The sequence below is a fragment of the Puntigrus tetrazona genome, chromosome 25 (genome assembly GCF_018831695.1).
Source record: "Puntigrus tetrazona isolate hp1 chromosome 25, ASM1883169v1, whole genome shotgun sequence".
NCBI classification, from domain to species: domain Eukaryota; kingdom Metazoa; phylum Chordata; class Actinopteri; order Cypriniformes; family Cyprinidae; genus Puntigrus; species Puntigrus tetrazona.
The window spans coordinates 2501996-2522912 of record NC_056723.1 but is presented as its reverse complement, the minus strand read 5'-3'; the positions used below and the strand labels follow the sequence as shown (position 1 = coordinate 2522912).

Below are 20917 nucleotides of genomic sequence, written 5' to 3'. Positions count from 1 at the left end.
CACAGCAAAAACAGTAATAATATGAAACGTTATTACAATTTAAATGATCTATGTTCTATTTTAACATATTTTAAAATGTAATTTGATCCTGTGATCAAAGCTGAATTTTGAGCATCATTACTCCAGTCTTTGCCGTAACGTTATCCTTCAGAAATCATTGTAATATGCTGATTTGCCGCTCAAGAACATTTCTTCTTATCATTAATGTTATAGGTGTGCTGCTTCCTGTTTTGGGGGAACTTGAATAGGAAGTTTTAAAGAACAGGCCTAATTGAAATGGAAATCTTTTGTATCATTCTAAACATTGACATGCAGAATAAAAACATATCGGTTTGCAGCTTCCAATATTTAGTTTTTTTTACATTTTATTTACTTATTCAATTTAGGTAGGTGCCACTGAGATGCAATGTTGTTACCGTTTCTTCAGTAATGCTTTAATCTAATGCTCTGATTTATCCTTTGTGATTAAACCCGCAGGACTGCGCTGCACATCGCTTGTGCCTGCGGACACACAGATGTGGTTCAGTTCTTAGTGGAGAGCAAGGTGAAGCTGAACTTATGCGACAATCAGAACCGCTCTGCCTTAATGAAGGTACGTTCAGTTTATTCTTTTCTAATCGCACGCATAGAAATACATGCTGACTGGTATGTCTTTGTTGTTATGCGTGTCTGGTAGGCGGTTCAGTGTGAGCAAGACCGCTCCGTCTCTTTGCTCCTGGAACATGAGGCTGACCCCAACCTGGTAGACATCAATGGAAACACTGCGCTGCACCTGGCTGTCCGTATCCCCTCCCTCCCTGTGGTGCTGCAGCTCCTGGAGCACTCGGCCAACATCAACGCACAGAACAAGGTGAAGCTTTTATCACATTATCACGGAACACACACAGCAGCTGTCGGATGCAGAAAAACGAAGACTTTCTGCTTTAGTGTGTACTGCATTATATGGACTAAAATTCTTAGAGTCGGAAGCGTGCATTTAAAGATGCACTTATAATCCAAAAGCTATCGCCTTGCACATGGAAAGGTAAGTTACTTAACTTGTTTGTTGTGTTTTGGTTGACAGGATGGCAACACTCCACTGATGCTGGCTGCCATGGAAAACCATGCGGACATGACAGAGCTTTTACTGAAAGAGGGAGCGGATGTTAATGTCAAGAATCAGGAGCAACGGTTAGAAAGATGCACTTAGTTAATGCATTAGTTCAATCGAAAGTGAAAGCTCTGCAGTCATCGCGGTATTGTACCAGCGTGCATTTAGGAAGACATCATGCAAAAGTATTATGAAATTGTGCTCCGTTCATTTTCTTTTCAGCTAACGTAATAAATAAACAGGATTGTTAGGACAGATACACAAGTGGATTAACAAATGATTTGTAAGCCAAAGAAATTAAGTGATACTGTACTGTTTTATTTATTTTGTTTTTTGCATTTTAGTTAATTTTATTAATTATTTTGTTGTAAGAGTTGTCAATATATGTTTTTTTTAGGTTTTTATAAATTTTATATCAGGTTTAGTTTTTAGTATTTTTTTATTTTATTATTGTTTTTTTTTTTTTTTTTACCATATTTTTAGAACATTTATATATACATAGATATTGGTTAAAGTAAAGTTTTTATTAATGTGCTTTCAATTTTAGTAATGCAGTCTTTGCAGCTAGTTATGAATAATATCAATTAATAATTTATATACTCTTTTATTTCTGTTAACATTTCATGTATTTAAGTGAACATAAATGTCTTCTAGTAAGTGTCTTTAGTTAAAAAACAGCATTTAATTCACATTCTGTCTGTCGTTGTTAAGGTCTGCGTTGATGATAGCTGCATGCAACGGACAAATCAGCATGGTGCGTTTGCTTCTGCAGTACGATGCAGACATCACGGTGAAAGATGACAAGGGTTGGTCTTCTGATGATTATGCTGTCATGAACGGACACCACGCGTAAGAACCTTCTTCTTATACCTGCTTATATATATCGATCTCACCATTTGCTTTTAAATGGCCCTTCCTTTTGTTTTACAGTAAATGTTGGCAATCTGTGTAGCAAATAACCAAGTTCAACGCTTTTAAATTAGGAACATTTGAATAGCTGAGAGCGATATGCTCACGCTGGCAGTGTTTCGGTAATGGAAATGAACTGCAGATGTTATGAAAACAGAAAGCGTTGTCTGAAGCATTTGCTTGTAGGACCTCATATCAAAAGTCGTTCCGTTTCAGATGTTCACATCTGATTATCGAACATGGGACGAAGAGAAGATCCGTTCAGTCACCTTCCCATTTCACTGCCAGCAAAAAGAAACAGACGTCCGCGCTCGGCAGCCCTGGTGGTGTTGGGGCCGGTTTGGCTTTGGGAGGACCAGCTGTGGATAAGGATGGTGAGTGTAATTGTGTTTAACTTGATTTGCATAATCAAACGTTTCAGTGTCATTTGTATATGTGCATCAGTATTGCTGCAGTGCTGACTGCAGTGTTTTGATTCGGTTCTGTTTCCCCACTGTTACTCCACACTCATCTGTTGTAGCAGCAGGAAGCAGGTCCGCAGGAGCAGGGAAAGGTATTGCCCACGTGCGCTGTAGATCAGACAAATTGTTCTTTGCCATTTCAGAGATCACAGGAATAGTTCACCTAAAACATGTGCATCTACATGAGTTCCAGATCTGTTCTTCATCTGAACACATCTGGAAAAATTTAAGATTAAATCACTTGCTCAGCAATGAATCCTCTGCAGTGAATGGGTGCCATCAGATTGAGTCCAAACAGACCAAACATCACAATAATTTCCCTAAATCTGTTCTGATGAGGAAACAAACTCATCTACACCTTGGGTAGCCTGAGGAGGAGTATACTTTAAGCACATTTTCCTTTTTGGATGAACTATTCCTTTAAGGCACAAAATCAAGTACTGTGAGATCATTTAGTGTTGCTTAAATTGGTAAACCATGCTGTGTCTTGTCGTAGGAGCTGTTATTTTTGTGTGTTGTATGCTTATATGCTAAATTAAAGACCTACTCACACCAAGAATGAAGTTAAAAATGTCAATGCATTTTTAACACTATTTTCACTTACTCTTTAATGCTGTAATATAGAAATATGTGCCATAATAGAAACGTACTGTAATAGTGGTACAGATGTTGTGGTGATATCTTTTTAAATTACGTGATACGTTATAGATACTTGACCCAAATGCTTAATGGTCTCAGACTCCTAACCCATTGATGAAAAGGGGGAGAATTGATGAGGGAGAAAGAGAGAAAAACATAATTAATTGGGGTGAATAGGTCTGAAGAAATGCGTTGTTTTACCACAAATGAATATTCAGTCTAATTGGGAATGGGTCTTTAGATTTCTAGTGAACTATATGACAAGAAAATGTTTGTATTAGCAACGGATACTTTTTTTTGGTCTTAAGGGCAGATAATCCTTTATATATCTCTCCTCAGATACAGAAGACAATTCTCACACAGACTCCATTAGCAGGTGATAAGTCATTGATATGTCAAAAAAGAAATGGTTGATAAAAGCAGCTACAGATGATCATTTTACCTAGCATGAAATTGTGTTCTTTTCCAGGGCATCAAAAAGTGGTGCTGCTGATTCCTGGCCTTCATCCGATGATGATGACGACGAGTTAGATTTGAGCCCAAAGGTATCTTTAAGCAGTTCTGAGTAGCACATGTAAAATTGATTACAAATATTGTTGTATTGGGTTAGGTAATACAGCGCTTCTTTACAGAAACAGAAAGTAAACTTGAAGAAACTCATAAGCTCCTCAAAAAGGGAAAATGTAGAAGGTAAGTTTTAAATTTAAATGTTTTTGTGAAGAATAATGCAAGAGTAATGGTTGTGTTGTAATTTGAAAACCCTACCCTGTAGCAAAGCCCCTTTAAGACAAGGCAGTCCCATGAGGTGCCTGTTAGCTAGATAAAGACAACAGGCAAGCAAACACTGCTATTTTTCACTTGAATGTGGAAAGACTGAAGTGTTAAAATGTTTAGTTAAGCTTGTTACATATATATATATTTCAATTTAAAAAGGGTATACTGAGTATTGTGGTATGCTGTCTCTGTCTGTAGTCATAGCAGATCATAATGCAGACAAATCCTGGAGCGGATCAGAGTCTGAACCAGACAGTGAGGATAAGGGTGCAATCTGCCCACCACTGTCTGGACCACTCCCCTCCAGCAGCACCTCTCTCCAACCCCCTGTAGAAACCACTCCTGCCTCTTTATCCCACCCACCCCAGATGAGCTCCACTCCCTTCAGCAGCACCCTTAAGGTAACCCTCAATCACTGCCTGTGTGTGGTACATTGTCTAACTCCTCACTTCTTTATTGTTTTTATTCAACCCAATCCGCCCTGCCATATCAGGTCGGCAGAGCGAGCCTTCTGGTTCAGAGCTGCCTTCTGGTAGCAAACTAGATATGGAAGATGATGAAAGTTCAGAAGACGAATCTGAAGAAGGTGAAGATGCTGAAAGTGAGGAGGAAGAAGGTGAGGATGATGACGAAGAAGAGGAGGAGGAGGAGGATGAAGAGGAAGGAGAAGAAGATGATGACGATGATGATGAAGAAGAAGATGAAAATGAAGATGGTGAAGATGATGAGGAAGAGGAAGACGAAGAAGAAGAAGAGGAAGCTGCTGTGGCTTGTGAGACAACAGGCCTACCTGGGTTGCCCCAAACCATTACTCTTAGTACAACAGAACAATCAGATATAGCTGATGAAAATGTCAACCAACCTAAGTGGGGCATGACAGAGGATAGAGTCTCTGGAGACAGTCCTGTGAAGGTAAAGACAGACCAAGAAAAAGATGCTCTAGATAAAATGGACATGAAAGAAACAATTCCTGAAAAGACACTTTTTGGAGATCCAATTCCAGGGATTCTTGATTTAGAAGATGGCTGTCTTGTGTCAGCCGTCAGAGTCAAGGTGAGATTCTCTGATGAGGAGGACAATGACGAGGCCAGTAATAGTCCAAGCCCTCCTGCAGAATGTGAGGCTTCTTTACCAAATGTGGAGAGTACATCGAACGGAAACCCAATTGAGAGAAAGAATGAAAACCTAAGTGATGATGAAGATTGGGAGGATGATGATGCAGATGAGGAGCTGTTGAAGACTGAGGCGGACGTTTTAGAAGTTGAGCCTTCTCAAGGGACAACCATTGAATGTGATCCACAACTTCAAAATGAAACAGAAGTTCTAACTGAACAAAATGAAGAAATAGCTGATCTTGATACTAGCAATCTGGATGCTCCTTTAGCTTCACCTAAATCAAAGGCTTTAACTACTGCAGATGATGATGAAGATGATTGGGATGATGTTGACGAGCAAGAAAAAGTGCAAACGAAGAAGCCACTAAACCTATTTCTGACATTGCTGGGACAGAAGGAACCAGAGAGCGCTGAGGTATCTTGGGAGTCTGGGTCAGACCAAAGTGATGGGACACCTGAAGGAGATAAGGAATCAAACATGGAGATGGCAAGTTCAGAAAAAGAGCAGCATCAAGAGGCTTTGGTTCATGATGATAACACTTCCAAAGGGGCTTTGTTACAAACTATTGAGCACCTTTCTCAAAGTCCTTTAGATAAAGAACCTGAAAGAATAGATCAGAGTGATGAGAGTGAAACTGTACCAGTTTCTATGATTGCTGGTCAAAGTGATGAAGACAAGAGTATAAGTCAAGATGATGACAGCCAAGTGAAGCAAATGCAGTATGACTTTGCAAGTGGCTCGGTCAAGTTTTCTGCAATAGATCAGATCTCTGATGTCTCTGATGATGAATTTATGTTGGAAGAAGATGAAGGCTGTACTAATGATGCAGATCAACCACAGATTCCAGATCTGCCCAGTAGTAGCCCAAAACGTTCCACCACATCAAGTCTGCCACAACCATTGCTGATGAGATCCTCTCAAATAGTCCCAAACATTTAAATACAATGAGTCCAGTTCCAACAAGTCCAAATTCCCCAACAAGTCCTAGTCTCAAACACACATCAAGTCCAAGGCAATCTATTGCACCTAGCCATGAACATTCAACAACAACTAGTCAACAAAGCTCAAGGTCCTCAAGCCACTCGCCAAGTCCCCAACATTGTAGTCCATTACCTTCAACGTTTATTCATCTTGATCATGACTCACAGGACATCAATAAATCTACAAATCCAGAATCTCCTCAACATTTAAGCCATGATTCTCAAGGAGAGGATGAACTTTCAATAGAGTTTGCTGATGAACGTCCAACAGAGGTGCTTGAACCAGAAACCACTCTTCAGGAAGAAATTCCCTACACCGTCATAGATGAAGTTGATCTCACTTCTGATTCTGATAAAGAAGATGGCGGGGAGGAACTTGAGAAGTTGCATGAAGAGAACACTGTTAATAAATCTGTAAAGGAAAAAAGTTCTAAGCAAGGATCATTGCAGGTACTCAGGAGATAATAGCTAGTATAGCCATAGCTTGTGGATAGGTGTTGACTTGTGGCTTGTAGTTATAGCTTTTAGATGTGGTAGCTATGGAAAGAGGACAAAGACTGAAGATGTAGTCCTGAAAAATGTGTTCTTGCTCATCCCACTTGTTTTGTGTCTTTTGTACTTTTATATGTCTAATCTTGTTGAAGTACACCTTCTATGCCAACTGTTTATTCTGGTTTGAGTGTAAGATGCTTGTCATTTATGCTGGTTTGCTGGTTTTCTTTGTATAGGACGAGGTCTTTACAGAGGACGAAGAAGAAGATGAGCGGAAAGAACCAGAGGAATTGTGTGAAAAGGCTAAAGATTCTACAAATGGTGGTGCTAGCAAGGCGAAGCGAAGAGGTAAATTTTCATCCTTTATGGTTTGGAAGATTTTTTTCATTTGTGGCATTCTGTGAAAGTATATACATGACCATATAAAGTTCTTTGCATGTTTTTCCAGATTTCCTTTCAGAATTGGGACTTGAAAAAGATGATGAAAATGACGAATCTCCCTGGGATTCAGAGGTCAGTCGCAAGACGTTAAATTATATTAAAAATAAAAACGTAGAGGTGAATTTGTATTCGTTGATAATGTAAAAAAAAAAAACAGGTTGTGATTCTCTGTTAAGGTCTCTAAGGTCATCTGATAAAACACATTTTATCCTGATGTTCTCTCATTGTCTCCTCGCAGTCTGGTTCTGAGAGCCCACAGAAGAAACAGGCCAGTGCTCAACACACTCCCGCCAAATCACATAGATCTATGTACAGTATTTGTGAGGAGAACACTGAAGGTATGTAAGGCATGTCTTGTGTTTTTGTTTTTTTACTAGATAAAAATGTGATTGCATTTTAGAATGGAATACCATAATAGCTTTGTCTGTGTAGCCTTCTGCAACCATTTCATGCTTGAAAATATGCAAAAGATTGACATTTTCCATTGCTTCTGCTTAACAGATGTATTTACAAGACTTGCTGTGCAAATTATGCAAACTCTTAGGTTATTTGTAGATTTGCATTTCTTAATCTCATTGAATTTCTTTGTAGACTTATACGTTCCCTCCTTCGTAAGAGGAGGGAGGAACATTAATTTATTGAGAAGTATAGGCCAGCCAGGAGGCTGCAGGCCGATGGGTAGGCATTTATGATTTGCTGTTGTCCTGCTGGATTAATCATCACCATTACAGCCTTCACATTAACATCGGATCTCTTGTCTTCTGCATCTGTTGTCATCTATGCATTCAAGGCATGTGATGTGACACTGCATGATGCTCGACTAATTCATGTTTTAGTGGGAAAGGTCCATTATTGTTGCTCATGCTTACAAAATGAGTTAATTGAAATGAACTATTACCTTTATTGTGTTTGAATATTTGATCACTCTCAAACCCCAGTTCAAAGGAATCAAGGGAGATCTCCATCACTGCATGCGCATGCCTGTGCATTCATAACATGGACGCTTTTCTTTGTCCATTGATTTTTGTGTTTTAGGGGAGTTTGAACATTCTTTTCTTTCTTTTCAGTTGTAAGAAATGACGATGACGATGATGATGATGATGATGATGATGAAGAAGAAGAGGAAGAGAAGGAAATTGAAATGCCAGTAGGCAAAATTTTTTACTTGATTTGCTTTTTTTCAAATTAAGAACCAACTTTGCTATGCAGGTTGTTTTTTTTTCTTTTTTTGGTAAAATACATTAATGATCGGATTGTTAATAAAGTCAATATGTACTGTTAACTAAACAACAACATACTGAAATTATCTACCAAATAAAGTTTAAATAAAACCTGTATTTTTAGCAGTTACACCATAACAGTGAATCATACTGATAAAATATTAATATATTCATGTAGCACAAATGGTAGAGAGTTGGTCGCTTTGGATAAAGGCATTTAACAAAGTCATAAATGTTAATGTGAATTCATAAAATAGAAATAAATAATATTCTTTGAAACGTCTGAATTTAATAATAAATGTAACTTTTTTTTCCCTCATAGCCCAAAGTGATCAAAAGGGAGCCAGTCTCTGTTCTTAGTAAGCTGATGGATTCAAAAGAAGCTAATAAGAAAACAGGTCATCTTCTTTTTTAAAAAATGTAATTATGTTGTTACGTTTGGCTTCTTGTTTAAACATCTCTGTTCTAACAGACCTGATGGAAGAGCTTGGTTTGGGGGATGCTGATGATCTTGAAGGTAATCTTGATGTTTTTATTTTACTAAAACATTTCCTGTATTCTTCCTAAATCAGATTTGAATGAATTCTTTATTTTTTTATTTTTTTTTCTGATGTGTTCATGCTTTAGACTTAAATTTACACAAAATCAAATCACCAATGGCCTCCAGGTCAGATACTCAAGCACTTATTCTCTGTGTACTTCCAGTAGTTCATTGATGGTTCTGCTGATATAATATTAGAGCCAAGGCCTAGCCCATTCCATGGGCGACAGAAGTTTCAGTTTGCCTTTTGCCAGTTTCCAGTTTGCCTGGCCTTTTTCCACACACTGTCATTGTCTTCTGTCAAATGGCAAAAAGGCTGAACACATATAAATATTTGATAATAATATATACATTTATAAACTCTTTCTGAGGAAGCCTCTTTCAGGTTTGCATTTTCATTTATTTTTACTGCCTCACATAGATGCTTCAGACTGGGACTCTGCCAGCACCACCAGTAAAGCCAGTAAGAACTACCCAGTTCATAAGCTAGAAGAGGAACCCATCTTTGAAAGCCCAGCACCCTCCGCACTACCCACAACACCTCAGCAACAGGACATAGACACCAGTGAACATACAGAAGCCAATACAGAGAGAAACAAACCCACAACCTCGAGCACAACACCTCTACCTAGTCCACGATCTCTCAACCCAAACGCCAGCTCAAAACCCCAACCACTGCCACGGCTGCGCTTGGACTCCAATCAGAGGCCAGAGAGTGAAGGTAGAACTCAGAAACTACAGATCTTAGAATTTGTGGTGATTTCAATAAATATAAATACTGATTAGATAACTTTATTTATTTTTCAGAATCGGACTGGGATATGGACACTTCCAGTCCAGCCAAGAAGACAGCTTCACTGCCAAATGTTGCTGAGCCTGATGCGGGTAAAACTGCCAGGGTGAACGTTCAGGGTTAAAAGGGAGTCATATAAATTTTAATTTCTCTTCAGAGTGTTAAGCTCTTGGTGCATAAAGAAGGTCTGTAAAATTTCAAAGACTAAAGTCTCTAAAACCAAAGAAATATTCTTCATAAAAACCTTCGTACCTCCACTTTTCTACATCACACAGTGGGGTGTGTTTTCATACCATTGCCCAAATGTTTATGCAAAGAAAGAAGGTGGAGCAGTTATTCTCATTGTAGTTGCCTCCGGTTGCTGGAAACTCAGATCAGAATCAGAAATCAGTGGTCAGGTTGTATTCACAACACTTCCAGAATGGTTCAACCCAAATATTACAGTGTGTTCAGAGCATTTACGGAGTGCAAACATGGAGAATAGTCTATGCTGGCTGTGCACAGAGGCTATAAAGTGGAGCCATTCTTACTCTGCAAGGACAGTCTGGTGCTTCTGACTCACAACTTTAAAGTAACGTTTTCTTATTAAAAGAACATGTTTCCTGTAATGAATACATTGCACTACATCAAATACACCAAATAATGTTCTTTTTAGCAACATCATATGACCCCTTTAATATTTCTCACTGTGTTTTATATTACGTGGTAACATGTCTGAATTTCTCTTCAGTTCATCAGCAGAAACCCAAAGCTGAAGATGCTGAGATTGAAGACAGTTCTGATGCAAGCGAAGATGCTGATCAGGTGGGCGATTCATAGACAAAATCAGTTCTGTGGATTCTGCCAATTTGAAATAAATTAATAATAAGATACAAATAAAAATCTGATTAAGCATTTCATTATTGAAAATGACTGCAAACTATGTGCCAAAATTAAAAATAAAACAAAATTAAAGTAGTAGTTCATCCAAATATGAAAATTCTGTCAACATTTACTAACCCTTGAGTACTTCTAAACCTCAATTAATTTCTGTTTCTGCCGAACACAAAGTAAGATATTTTGAAAAAAAAAAACAGGTTACAAACTTTCTTCAAAATATCTTCTTTTGTGTTTGGCAGAGCAAAGAAATTCATACAGATTTTAATTAATTTGATAGGGAAAAACAGTATACTGTAATTTCTCAACGACTTGATCAGAAGCTTGATCAGATTTTCATTTCTATCATTCTTCTTATCAAATGAAATGTTGAAAATACAGTCTTTAGCTTGTTGGAAGCTCCAGTGATGTTTTCTTCAGTGGATTTTATCTTTCAGTGTCACCACGTTTCTTTTGTGCTTTATTTATTTTTATTTAAATGTGGTGTTTGTGACAGTGATAGGTTAAATGTTGGCACGAGTCACTTGCATGTGTCTCAAGTTTGGTCTGAAGTCCTTGTCAACCAGACTTGCTTGGTTTTTCATTGTTAATTCTATTCTTTTGTCTAATTGTGCAAACAAAGGCAAGAGAGGCATTACAAGCATCTTCCATAGACATAAATAGGCCATCTAACCATGAACCACTGGATCACCCAACCTCTACTAGAGAGGACGAAGAGGAAAAATCTGATGAGATTCCCTGGGAGGAACGCTATGAGAAAATCTGGGTGGATAATGAAAAAAAGGAGACCAAGTCCCAATATAAAAATGTGGCTGCTGAACTAAAAGAGAAGTTTGGAGAACTGGAGCACAAGGAATCACCAAGCGGCCTTTCAGAGAACGAGGGGAATGAAGATGAACAATTTAATGATGAGGAGGAAAAGAAAGAAGCGGAAAAGGAAGCAGATGATGAAGATTCCAGTGAAGAAGAGGGAGAGCCGATAGTGCGGCCCACTGCCCGGGCGAGAAGTGCCATACTTTTGCCCATTCCAGAGCAGAGAGAGTCAGGCCTGGAGGACTCTCAGTCTGAAAGTGTCCACCGCACTGTTAGCATTGAGGTCAGTGACGCAGAGCTTCCCAGCGACCAACTCAACGCTCAAATCATCCCAGAAGTCCTAATAGATGAGGCTCAGGAGCCAGAGAAGCGAGCGGATGACATTGAGGAACCTGATATTGGAAGCAAAGAAAAGTATCCACTAGACACTGGAAGCAACGTAGATGAAGAACCGGAAGAACTTCTCAGACCTCTATTGCTTGTTGAGAATGAGCTACAAGTCCCACAGAAAGTTCTCGAAGTGCCCTCTCCTGACTCCGATGAGGTTGACGAAGGCTTGTTGAAGTCCAGCCTTGAGGTAGGATCCCAGGAGGAGTCTCAGACAAAATTATACAACAAATGAAGACTTTCGGTTTTGCCTCTGTCTTCTTGTTTTTCCATTCACATAAACTCAAAATGTCAGAAAAAGCTCCAGCTTCTAAAACAAAGCTCTCTAATGCTGTCCAGACACTGACGGGCCTAATTACACAGCTGTTCACCGTCTCTGGTTTTACTAATCATTAGCTCTGTTCCGAACCTAGTGAGCTGCCTACGTAGACATGACATGCTTCTATTTATGTTGCCTTCTGAGATGCCTTGTTTTGTCCAAAAACATGTTTTTAAAAGCTTTTGTAAGTTCTTTAACTGTACATGTGTGCTCATGTTGCATAGCTTTGCAGCTAATTTAACACATTAATGTAGAAAAACAATTATTGTAATTGTAATTTTGGAAATATTTTATACAGTATTGAAAGTGTTCAATTCGTTATTTGTATGTGGCGTGTGTTTCATATTGCAGCATTTCTGCTTGTATGAAATCTTTCAAGTCAGTAATTTATGAAGTTCTATGATGGTTTTTAGCTACCTTAGAAGGCAGCTGCCTGTAGGCAGTAGTCAGTGAGGCAGCACACTAGTTTTTGAAACAGAGCTATTATCTTCTTGTCAACATTTTTTGTACTATCAATTCAATTTCAATGTTTTCAAATCATTTACCTTTTTCATGCCTTTTAAGACCCCATGAAATGTATGTTATTGTAGTATTATTCATTTACTATAACAGATTTATTTTTACTAGTTTTAGTCCATTCTGTTGTTTTTAACAGCCAGCTTTTATTATTTGTATCATAGCTTGGAAAAACCAAGGGTTTGAGCTGTGTTCATAATGAGCTTGTGCTCATTGTGCAACAAAAATTGTTTTAGACAGTAGAATGCTTCTTGCTTCTTGATGCTCAGACTGATCAATGACTGCTTCAACTTGTGGATGACTTAAAAAGACATGGACTCTAAAGCTTCAAGTTTGATTTCATGGGGTCTTCAGTTGTCGTATTTTGTCCTGTATACATTAACTTGTGTGACCTGACCAGCACTTGTCGTGAATCCAGTCTGTCGGTTTGTTTAAATATTTATCAGTTAATTTTATGCATTGGTGTCAAATGCTTCACTTGAGGCCGCACTTGGGCGTCAGTTCACACTTCATCTGTCGCGTGCATGTGTGCCAAGGAGTGCTTCCTTTAGCTGTCTGAAGATCTCTCCTCATCTTCCTGAAGATCTGTCATACTAGTGTTAGTGTTTGTTTTCATGATGTGTCTCAACGGAGGAGTTTCCAGCAATCATTTTCAACACGGAACTTCTCTGTTGATGTTGGCTTGAAGTGTGTTTTATGTTGCTAGTGCTTCTTTTTAAATTAAGGATAGAAGACATGTATTGTGTGGTGTTTTGCTCATGTTTGTCTTGCATGTGAACGTTTTGCATTATAAACTGACATTCTTACACGTTTCCCAGAAGTAGTTTTTCAAGTATAGAATTTTGCTCTTAGATAATACTGCTTAAGTGCATATGTTTTTAACTCTCTCATATAACATCCTCTTTTTGTAGGATGGTAAGGAACAGGCAGATGGCATGAGGGGAGAACACCAGCCCAGTGCTTTATGGGATACTAGAGGAACCAGAGATCGAGGTGAACTTGACCAAGGAAAAGGGAAGAAAATTGACACCAACTCTGAGAACCCAAAACCTAAACAGGAAGGGATGGCTGACAGCAGGTCTTTGGGACGGGAGGGTAGTGTTTCCCCAAGACATCTGACAAGAAGTTTGAGAAGGTACATATGTCACATTAGTAGATGGAATTAATGTGAAGATAGATGTTTTTGTGAACCAATCACTTAGAAGAACTTGATTTAATTTTATTTTAAATATTACTGAAAAAAATGACTGAGGACACCTTGAAGTAAAGGGCTTTCAGCAAACAGCCATGACTGATAGATCCAAACTAAAACTTTTTGCTAATTTATTCTCCTTCTATTTCTAAAGTATATGCATGCGTAATAAAATGCAGACATTGTTATTTTTATTTTGTCAGTTACATGTTATGCTAATATAAACGCAGCAATATTGCCATCAGGCTTTTGCTGAAGCTTTGAATCAGCTTCTGGTGTCATGATTGCTATTTTATATCTGGGTGTCTCCCTGGTGGAGGGTGTGCAGTTACCGATTTTTTTTTTGTTCAAACTTCATGATGAGATCTGTGCACCTCCAGTACTGACAGGGTACCACCACATGGTGAGGAAGATGAGGAGGAACGAAAGAAAACTGTAGGTAGCCAAGCCAGAAATCTTCGTGTAGCTCCCCCTCTGCAGGGCAAACCCTCCCGACCTGCGACCCACCATAATGGAGACCTCGAGTCTGTCTTTGATGATAGTACTTTAAGTGAGCTGTCGGAAGAGGACAGGAGGTATACATGCAGTATTTACATGCTTTTTAATATATATGTATTGTTTGCAGATCAATTTTATGTTGCAGTGTTGCCACAGCAATATCACAGATATATACCAAATTTGAACTCCTGTAATATTTACACCTGCAACGCTTATACTGCAGAATAAATGAAATCAAATAAAAAGTAGGCAGATTCCTTATGGGCCTTGTTTTAATGTTTCATTTTTTTAAGGGAATACTGCATTATATCCTCATTTTAGAGCACCAAAGTTGCTCTCTCTTAGACTAGTGTTGTCTGATAAAGCATAAAACCATGGTTTCTCTTTGTTCTGACAGGTCCCCGTCTTTAAGGCGTAAGAAGGAACAGGTGAGCTTTCTTCCTGATAAGGTAAACCTCTAAATAGGAGTGTTTGTTTAAAGAGAGAGATCACCCAAAAATTCTGTGATTAATTACTCACCCACAAGTTGTTCTAAATGCTTAAGACTAATCTTAAGAGTGCTAATTAAGATTTTTATTTTTATTTTCTTTGTTCAAAAAAGTATTTTCCTAGTTTTGTAAAAGTATGGTTAACCATTTATGTCACATGTATTATTTTAACTACGAGTCTTGATCATGTTAGGACCCTTCCTGTTTATTGAGGGATATTTTGGATATCAAAATTATCTTAATTTGTGTTCAGAAGATGATCAGACTGACTTTAGAGAATATGAAGTTGATATTTATGAATTTACCAGTTTAACACAGGAGACTCAATTTTAGGGTTCAACAGATTATCTGCATATTGAACATTTTTATGGTTCTCTATATCATTTGACTTTCACAGCCGATTTGCAGATAAAATAACCTAAAAGTATTTCAAGAAGGTTTTTGTCAGAGGCCTTGATGTTTGAAATTTTTACACCAGACATCTGCTCAAAATATCAGTTATCTGTCTACTTGATCTGTAAAAATCATCAGTTGTTGACTCCTTTTCTGTGTCAGAGTTGTCGTATTGACCTTAATTTGTCTCCTACACAGAGCACTGGAGAGCTGGAAATGGCAGATGATTTTGAAGATCTTACCCAGTCTTCTGACACAGCTACTGAGGAGCTGGAGACCCCAGTATCAGGATACCGCAACGCCTCTTTGCTCTTCAAACAACTCGACTCAAGCTATCTGGGTGAGTCTGTCAGCTCCACCTGTCACCTGAAAGCAAACAATTAAGTTCAGATGTACAGCAAATGAAGATGTGCTCCTATATCTTATGTTTATCCTGCAGACTCTGTTAGTGTGGTGAAACTACAAAACATGTTTCATGAGTATGAACGCACCATCCAGAGGGAGAGAGACAGACACAGTCGTCTGGCAGATAAAACATCTCAGCTGGAGCAGGAACGCAACGAGCTCAAGATCCTGCTGGATGAGATCAGAGGCAGCAAGTCCAGCCTGGAACATATCAAACTGGAGCTGGAAACAGACATGAACAATCTCAAGTGAGCTCGACTCAGTGCATGTGGAAGGTGGTCTGCAGCTCACTGGGGTTTGTGACGTTAACTCTCTCTTCTCTCTCTCATCTCACGGAAGGTTCCTTTTGAGACAGGAACAGGAAAAGCATCAGAGCGCTCTCATGCTGTATAATAAAACCCGCGAGCAGCTCCAGAGGAAAGAGGAGCAGCAGCGAGCCGAGGCCGAGGAGCGCCACAAAGCCGATCTGAAAGTCCGCAGCTTGGAACTGGAGATCAGAGCCCTGAAGAACACCATCAAACAGGTCAGCAGACTGTTTAGCTGGTAAAACAAGCCTATATAACCATTGGCTGAACAGTGTTTGTGTGTTTAGATTGAAGAGGACAGAGATGAGTCTCAGCGTCTCTTGTCTCATGAGCGCAGTGCTCGTGCCCTACAGGAGGAGTTACTCAGCAACCACCTGCGTAAGCAGCAGGACATTGAAGAGGAGAACCTCAGAAACCTCAACAAGAGCAATGAGGTACTGCTCTCACCTTCTCAAACACCATCTGTATGTACGTTTGTCAGGAAATATAGTCACATATGCAGTGACATATGCAGTTTTTTGGCCATATGCGCAGTGACCTCATGGCTTCACAGTCAAATATGCAGTGACATCATTGCTTTGTGGCTTTTATCACATCTAAGAAACCACAAAGACCATAAGCTTAATACAGAAAATTACCAATATGTAGTTTTATAATATCTTTGTAATCACACATGTAATGTCTCGGTTTACTGCCACGTAAAGTAACATCATCGCTTTACAATTGTCCTATCTTTACAATATGCACATTCTTACCAAGAAACCATGAATACGAATATAATTGAGAACAAATTTATGCAGTATGCATTGTTTTCGAATCTTTACAGTCACGCATTCAGTGACGGTATAATCACAAATCAAATACTTGAACCTGATGCGTGATTTAGGTTTAGCACATATAAAAGTCAGCAGATCTTCTGTGTAACCCAATTGCTCTAATCCTTTTTGCTGACATGCGATTGGTCAGATTTTCAGGCTTTGTCCTAATGACTTAGGCATTAACTTACGGTTACAGAGCCAATCATTCTGTTGCAACCAGGCCACATGCTGTGTCGTTAAAAAAAAAAATGCTAAAAAAAAAATGTGTTTGTCATCATTTCTGATGCTATGCTCAGGCTATGTCCCAGCTAACAGAGGCATCAGACCGTGAGCGAGAGTTGATGCAACAAAACCGAGCCCTACAGGATGAACTGAGCGGCGCTCGGGCTGAGCTGGACCGCTCGCAGTGCCACAGCCGACAGGAAGAATCACGGCTGGCGGAGGATCGCGACGCCCTTCGCGAGAGACTGGAGGACGCCCGCAGGGACATGAAACTGAGCGAGGAGGCCTTGGCCCAGACCGTGTTCCAGTACAATGGGCAGCTGAGCGCTCTGAAGGCCGAGTGCTCTGTGATCACGGCTAAACTAGATCACGAGAGGCAGGTGAGGCAGCAACTGGAGGCCGAGGCTGAGGCGAGCAGAGCAAGACTTCAAGCAGCTCTACAAGAGGCCGAGAGATGTCAGGTCAGCTTCAGGTTTTGTTTTGTTCAACCAAGAGGAAGGCAGTTTAGGAACCGCTATCAATCTGTCTTTTATTATTGTTGCAACCTCTCAGGCGTCACGCACGGACGCAGAGCGCACTCTCCAGCGGGACCGCGAGGAGCACCAGCGGGCGCAGGAAAAGCACATCTTTGAGTCCAGTAACCAGCGGGACACCATCCAGTCCCTGTCCCAGAAACTCAGCAAAGCCGAGGCGCGGGGTAACAGCTTGGAGAACGAGTGTCACCGCAACGCTCTGACCGTCGCTGAGAAAGGCGTGCTGTTGGAGACTCTGGCCCGGGAGAAAGACCAGGCCCTGGCCAAACTCAAAGAACTGGAGGCCGCGGTACTGAGCGAGAGGGAGCTGGCCAGTCGTGCCGGGGCCAAACAGGAAGCCGTGCAGGAGCGGCTGGCCCAGGCTCAGAGCGAGAACGCGCTTCTACGACAGCAGCTCGAGGAGGCCCTCAACAAGGGCTCGGCGAAGGATAAAGCCGTTACAGATGTGCACCAAAACTTTGCGGAGATGCTGAACCAGTTGCGTGCGGACGGAGAAGAGAGAGTCCACCTGGTGGAGGAGAGAAGCAAAGAGCTGGCTAAGACGAACGGCGAGCTGAGAGAACAGAACTACAAACTAGAGCAGGAGAAATCTGAGAGAGAGGTAGAGGACACTGAGATTTTCTCATGTTTTTTTTCTTTATAAACTGCTGTATCAATTACACAATCAATGAATTGTTCAAAATCCACTTATGTTATTCTGTGTGCTGTGTTCTTCTACGTGTTATCTTAAGGGTTTTGTACTGCTTTCATTTTAGTTTCAGTATCAGTTATAATACTATGCATATTTTTGCTGCATATTTTTTTAATATATTCAATTGTAAATGTTAGTGAAAAATATATGTAAAACAATAAAACATTATATGAGAAATATAATTAAAAATATACATTTTAGGTATTTATTTTATTTCAGAGGATCAAGCTGTTGTTTTTTTGCAGGCTTCTCTGAGGCAGCTGCAGCAGGAGCTGGCTGACTGTCTGAAGAAGCTGTCCATGTGTGAGGCTTCTCTGGAGGTCAACACACGGTACCGTAATGATCTGGAGGAAGAGAAGGCACGAACACTCAAGGACATGGACAGATTGAAGGGAAAGGTAACCATTAATCTTCTTATACTTCCTGAAACCCGTCTGATCAGTGTGGTGTCGGTCGCTAACGGTACAATCTGTGTTTAACCGGTGTGATTCAATTCTCAGGAACAATATGTTAATTTATTGAATTTTGTGTTCAATTGCAGCTGCAGGAGTCTGAGGAAGTGTACGTCCAGGCTGAGAAACGCGTCAGCCAGCTGAAGAGCTCTCTGGACGATAAGGAGCGAGAAAGCTGCAGTACAGCTCAGAAACTAGAGGAGGCGCAAGCTGCTTCTACAGCCAAAGAACAAACCATTAAACAGCTGGAGGACGCGGTGCAGAGGTACCATTCATTTGTGTAAACTGGGTCCAGAATCATAGAATCATAATAGAACGCACTGAACGCACTGAAACAACAATGGCACTGATATCAATGACGTGAAGAATTAATCACACCGATTATTGCAGAAAATAAGGCATTTGTGCGTATATTAGTGATGTCACATGATTAATACACAGTATACACAGTAGACATGCATGTATTACGCAAATATAAATACACAGAGAATATAAAAAAGGTGTATATTTTATATTATACATAAATATATTTCATATATAAACATAACGCAAAAATGTTTTTCTTAAATATATACATGCATGTGTTTGTATTTATGTATACATAATAAATACAATGCTATAAAATTATTAATTGCCATTATGCAATGTATATGAATTTAGTGCTTGTCATCAAGTAGTTGTATATGAAATGGACATTAATATGACCATTAATATCTATATTCATATTTGCATGTCATAGTAGCCATTTATTGCATGATGAATATTCTATTAAATTAATATAAATATTTTAGGAATATATTTACATTTACATATTTTAGTAGTGATATATCACATAATTATGTAAGTTTGTTTTTATTTAGTAGTCACTTGCAAATTATTACAATTATTTTGGAAATTATTTTCTAAATAAATGAATGTAGTAATTTTTTTTGCATAACATTCAAGTATTTAATTGGAATAATATATTTTATTTCCATATTGAAATATTTCAGAAAGTTTTTGTAATAAAAATGCATTCAAATGAAGCACTTTGTTCTCTATCGTCTTGCGTGCATCAGCTAAACAACACAAAAATGTCCATTATTAACCATAATCAACTTCTAAGCTATCCGATCATGGTTTGTGTGATTTTTATAATATCTCTGCAGGTTAGAGATCGAGAACGCCAGGTTGGAGGCTACGGCCAAACAACAAACCAACCGCATCGAGGTGCTCCAGAAAGGCGTTCAGGAGGGTGCTGCGGTGAGTGTCCTGACTCAACTGGTGATGGTTGATTTAGACATTAATCCTGACAGAACCTCCTTTTACCCTTTTAAGTCATCTGAGCTTCTCTTTAGATGAACTCTGTTTAATTGTGCCAGAGCAGAATGAGCTTGACTGTACATGTGTGTCAGTGAGAGAGGAGCTTTCGTGTCAACTGATGGTGTAGTCACTCTTTTCACAGCTCTCAGGCTCGTCACCTGGAGGAGGGGTTGGTATCAAACATCTAGCTGTGCTTCTAGCAGTTCCCTTTGGTTCTTCTTTCTTTACTGTGAATTACAGCTCTTCACAATGCGATTTACTCTTGAAATGAACAAGAAACAATAAAGTGTTTGTATGCTTTATTGTTTTTCTCTAGTAGGGTTGTTAGTGGGGTGTTCTTTCTGTTACGGTTACGGGTTTTGTTTTGATTTGATTCATTGATCGTAAACCCCTCTACCTTCTGCACTTCTGGTTTCTGAGATCTGAAGTAAATCTAGTTCTGCATGAAGTTGTTTGCTAAACCCCTCAGCAAGATGCTGTTGCATATTGACATCTTGATTGTTCTCAGGTCAGAAATCGTTTGGAAGATCTCGTGACGAACCTGCAGAGCAGTAAGATGACGCTAGAAGAACAACTCAACCGAGAGGTGAACTTTATAATAAACGTGTCACATTGAGCTTCAAAATGCATTTAAATGCAACAGATGAAGAAAGAATAGATGGGAAAATAGTGGTTTATATATAGAAGTGATATATTAGTAGATTTGTTTTAGATTTTCGGTTTTTAATTTTAATGTTTTTCATTTGTTTTTAATGTGTTTGTTTCAGTTCAGTACTTTAACTGGGATATCCCAACTGTGTAAAATTAAAATATTTTAATATTTCGTTTTATTTATTTATTTTAGGTAGTGAAAATATATCTATAATTTTTATTTGTTTTTAGTCTTAGATGTAATTAACAATATTATCTTATTTAGCGCTACGGGAAAATATTATCTTTTTTTTTTTTTGTTCTCCTGTCCAGGTGCAGAAGCAGAGTATGCTATCCCATAATGCCCAGGACTCACAAACACTGTGGGAGGAGGAGCTAAAGAGCCGTTCACGACTGGGACTCCGCCTCTCTGAGCTGGAGAAAGAGAAAGGCGAACTGACCAATCAGGTGCCAGATCGACACAATAATGTCCATCCAAAATGTCACATTGAATTATACCTGATATTTTCATATCAAATCTTTTTTTTTTTATGTTCGAAATTTATATATTGCAGTACCGTTTAGTTGTTTGTGGTCACTAATTATTTATTTTCTTATATA

The 20917-nt window shown here is 39.2% G+C and overlaps 1 protein-coding gene across 2 annotated transcripts in view; it reads left to right on the top strand.

Annotated features, from left to right (window-relative positions):
• si:ch211-272n13.3 (ankyrin repeat domain-containing protein 26) overlaps positions 1-20917 on the top strand; it is a 29970-nt gene that overhangs the window by 1686 nt on the left and 7367 nt on the right. The window contains exons 3-38 of one of the 2 annotated variants that reach the window (XM_043227776.1): positions 478-592; positions 677-850; positions 1064-1170; positions 1802-1939; positions 2216-2373; positions 2520-2552; positions 3439-3475; positions 3569-3644; positions 3732-3789; positions 4072-4274; positions 6698-6809; positions 6910-6974; positions 7141-7240; positions 7494-7580; positions 7970-8049; positions 8445-8520; positions 8595-8639; positions 9085-9384; positions 9471-9548; positions 10187-10260; positions 10955-11722; positions 13279-13502; positions 13940-14134; positions 14455-14506; positions 15137-15278; positions 15378-15591; positions 15683-15866; positions 15936-16082; positions 16763-17149; positions 17241-17822; positions 18158-18310; positions 18454-18629; positions 19513-19606; positions 19809-19835; positions 20175-20252; positions 20630-20764. In XM_043227776.1, the coding sequence (XP_043083711.1) occupies positions 478-592; positions 677-850; positions 1064-1170; positions 1802-1939; positions 2216-2373; positions 2520-2552; positions 3439-3475; positions 3569-3644; positions 3732-3789; positions 4072-4274; positions 6698-6809; positions 6910-6974; positions 7141-7240; positions 7494-7580; positions 7970-8049; positions 8445-8520; positions 8595-8639; positions 9085-9384; positions 9471-9548; positions 10187-10260; positions 10955-11722; positions 13279-13502; positions 13940-14134; positions 14455-14506; positions 15137-15278; positions 15378-15591; positions 15683-15866; positions 15936-16082; positions 16763-17149; positions 17241-17822; positions 18158-18310; positions 18454-18629; positions 19513-19606; positions 19809-19835; positions 20175-20252; positions 20630-20764 (5674 nt within the window). The remainder of the gene's footprint in view (positions 1-477; positions 593-676; positions 851-1063; positions 1171-1801; positions 1940-2215; positions 2374-2519; positions 2553-3438; positions 3476-3568; positions 3645-3731; positions 3790-4071; positions 4275-6697; positions 6810-6909; positions 6975-7140; positions 7241-7493; positions 7581-7969; positions 8050-8444; positions 8521-8594; positions 8640-9084; positions 9385-9470; positions 9549-10186; positions 10261-10954; positions 11723-13278; positions 13503-13939; positions 14135-14454; positions 14507-15136; positions 15279-15377; positions 15592-15682; positions 15867-15935; positions 16083-16762; positions 17150-17240; positions 17823-18157; positions 18311-18453; positions 18630-19512; positions 19607-19808; positions 19836-20174; positions 20253-20629; positions 20765-20917) is intronic. The other variant, XM_043227777.1, reaches the window with a different exon arrangement.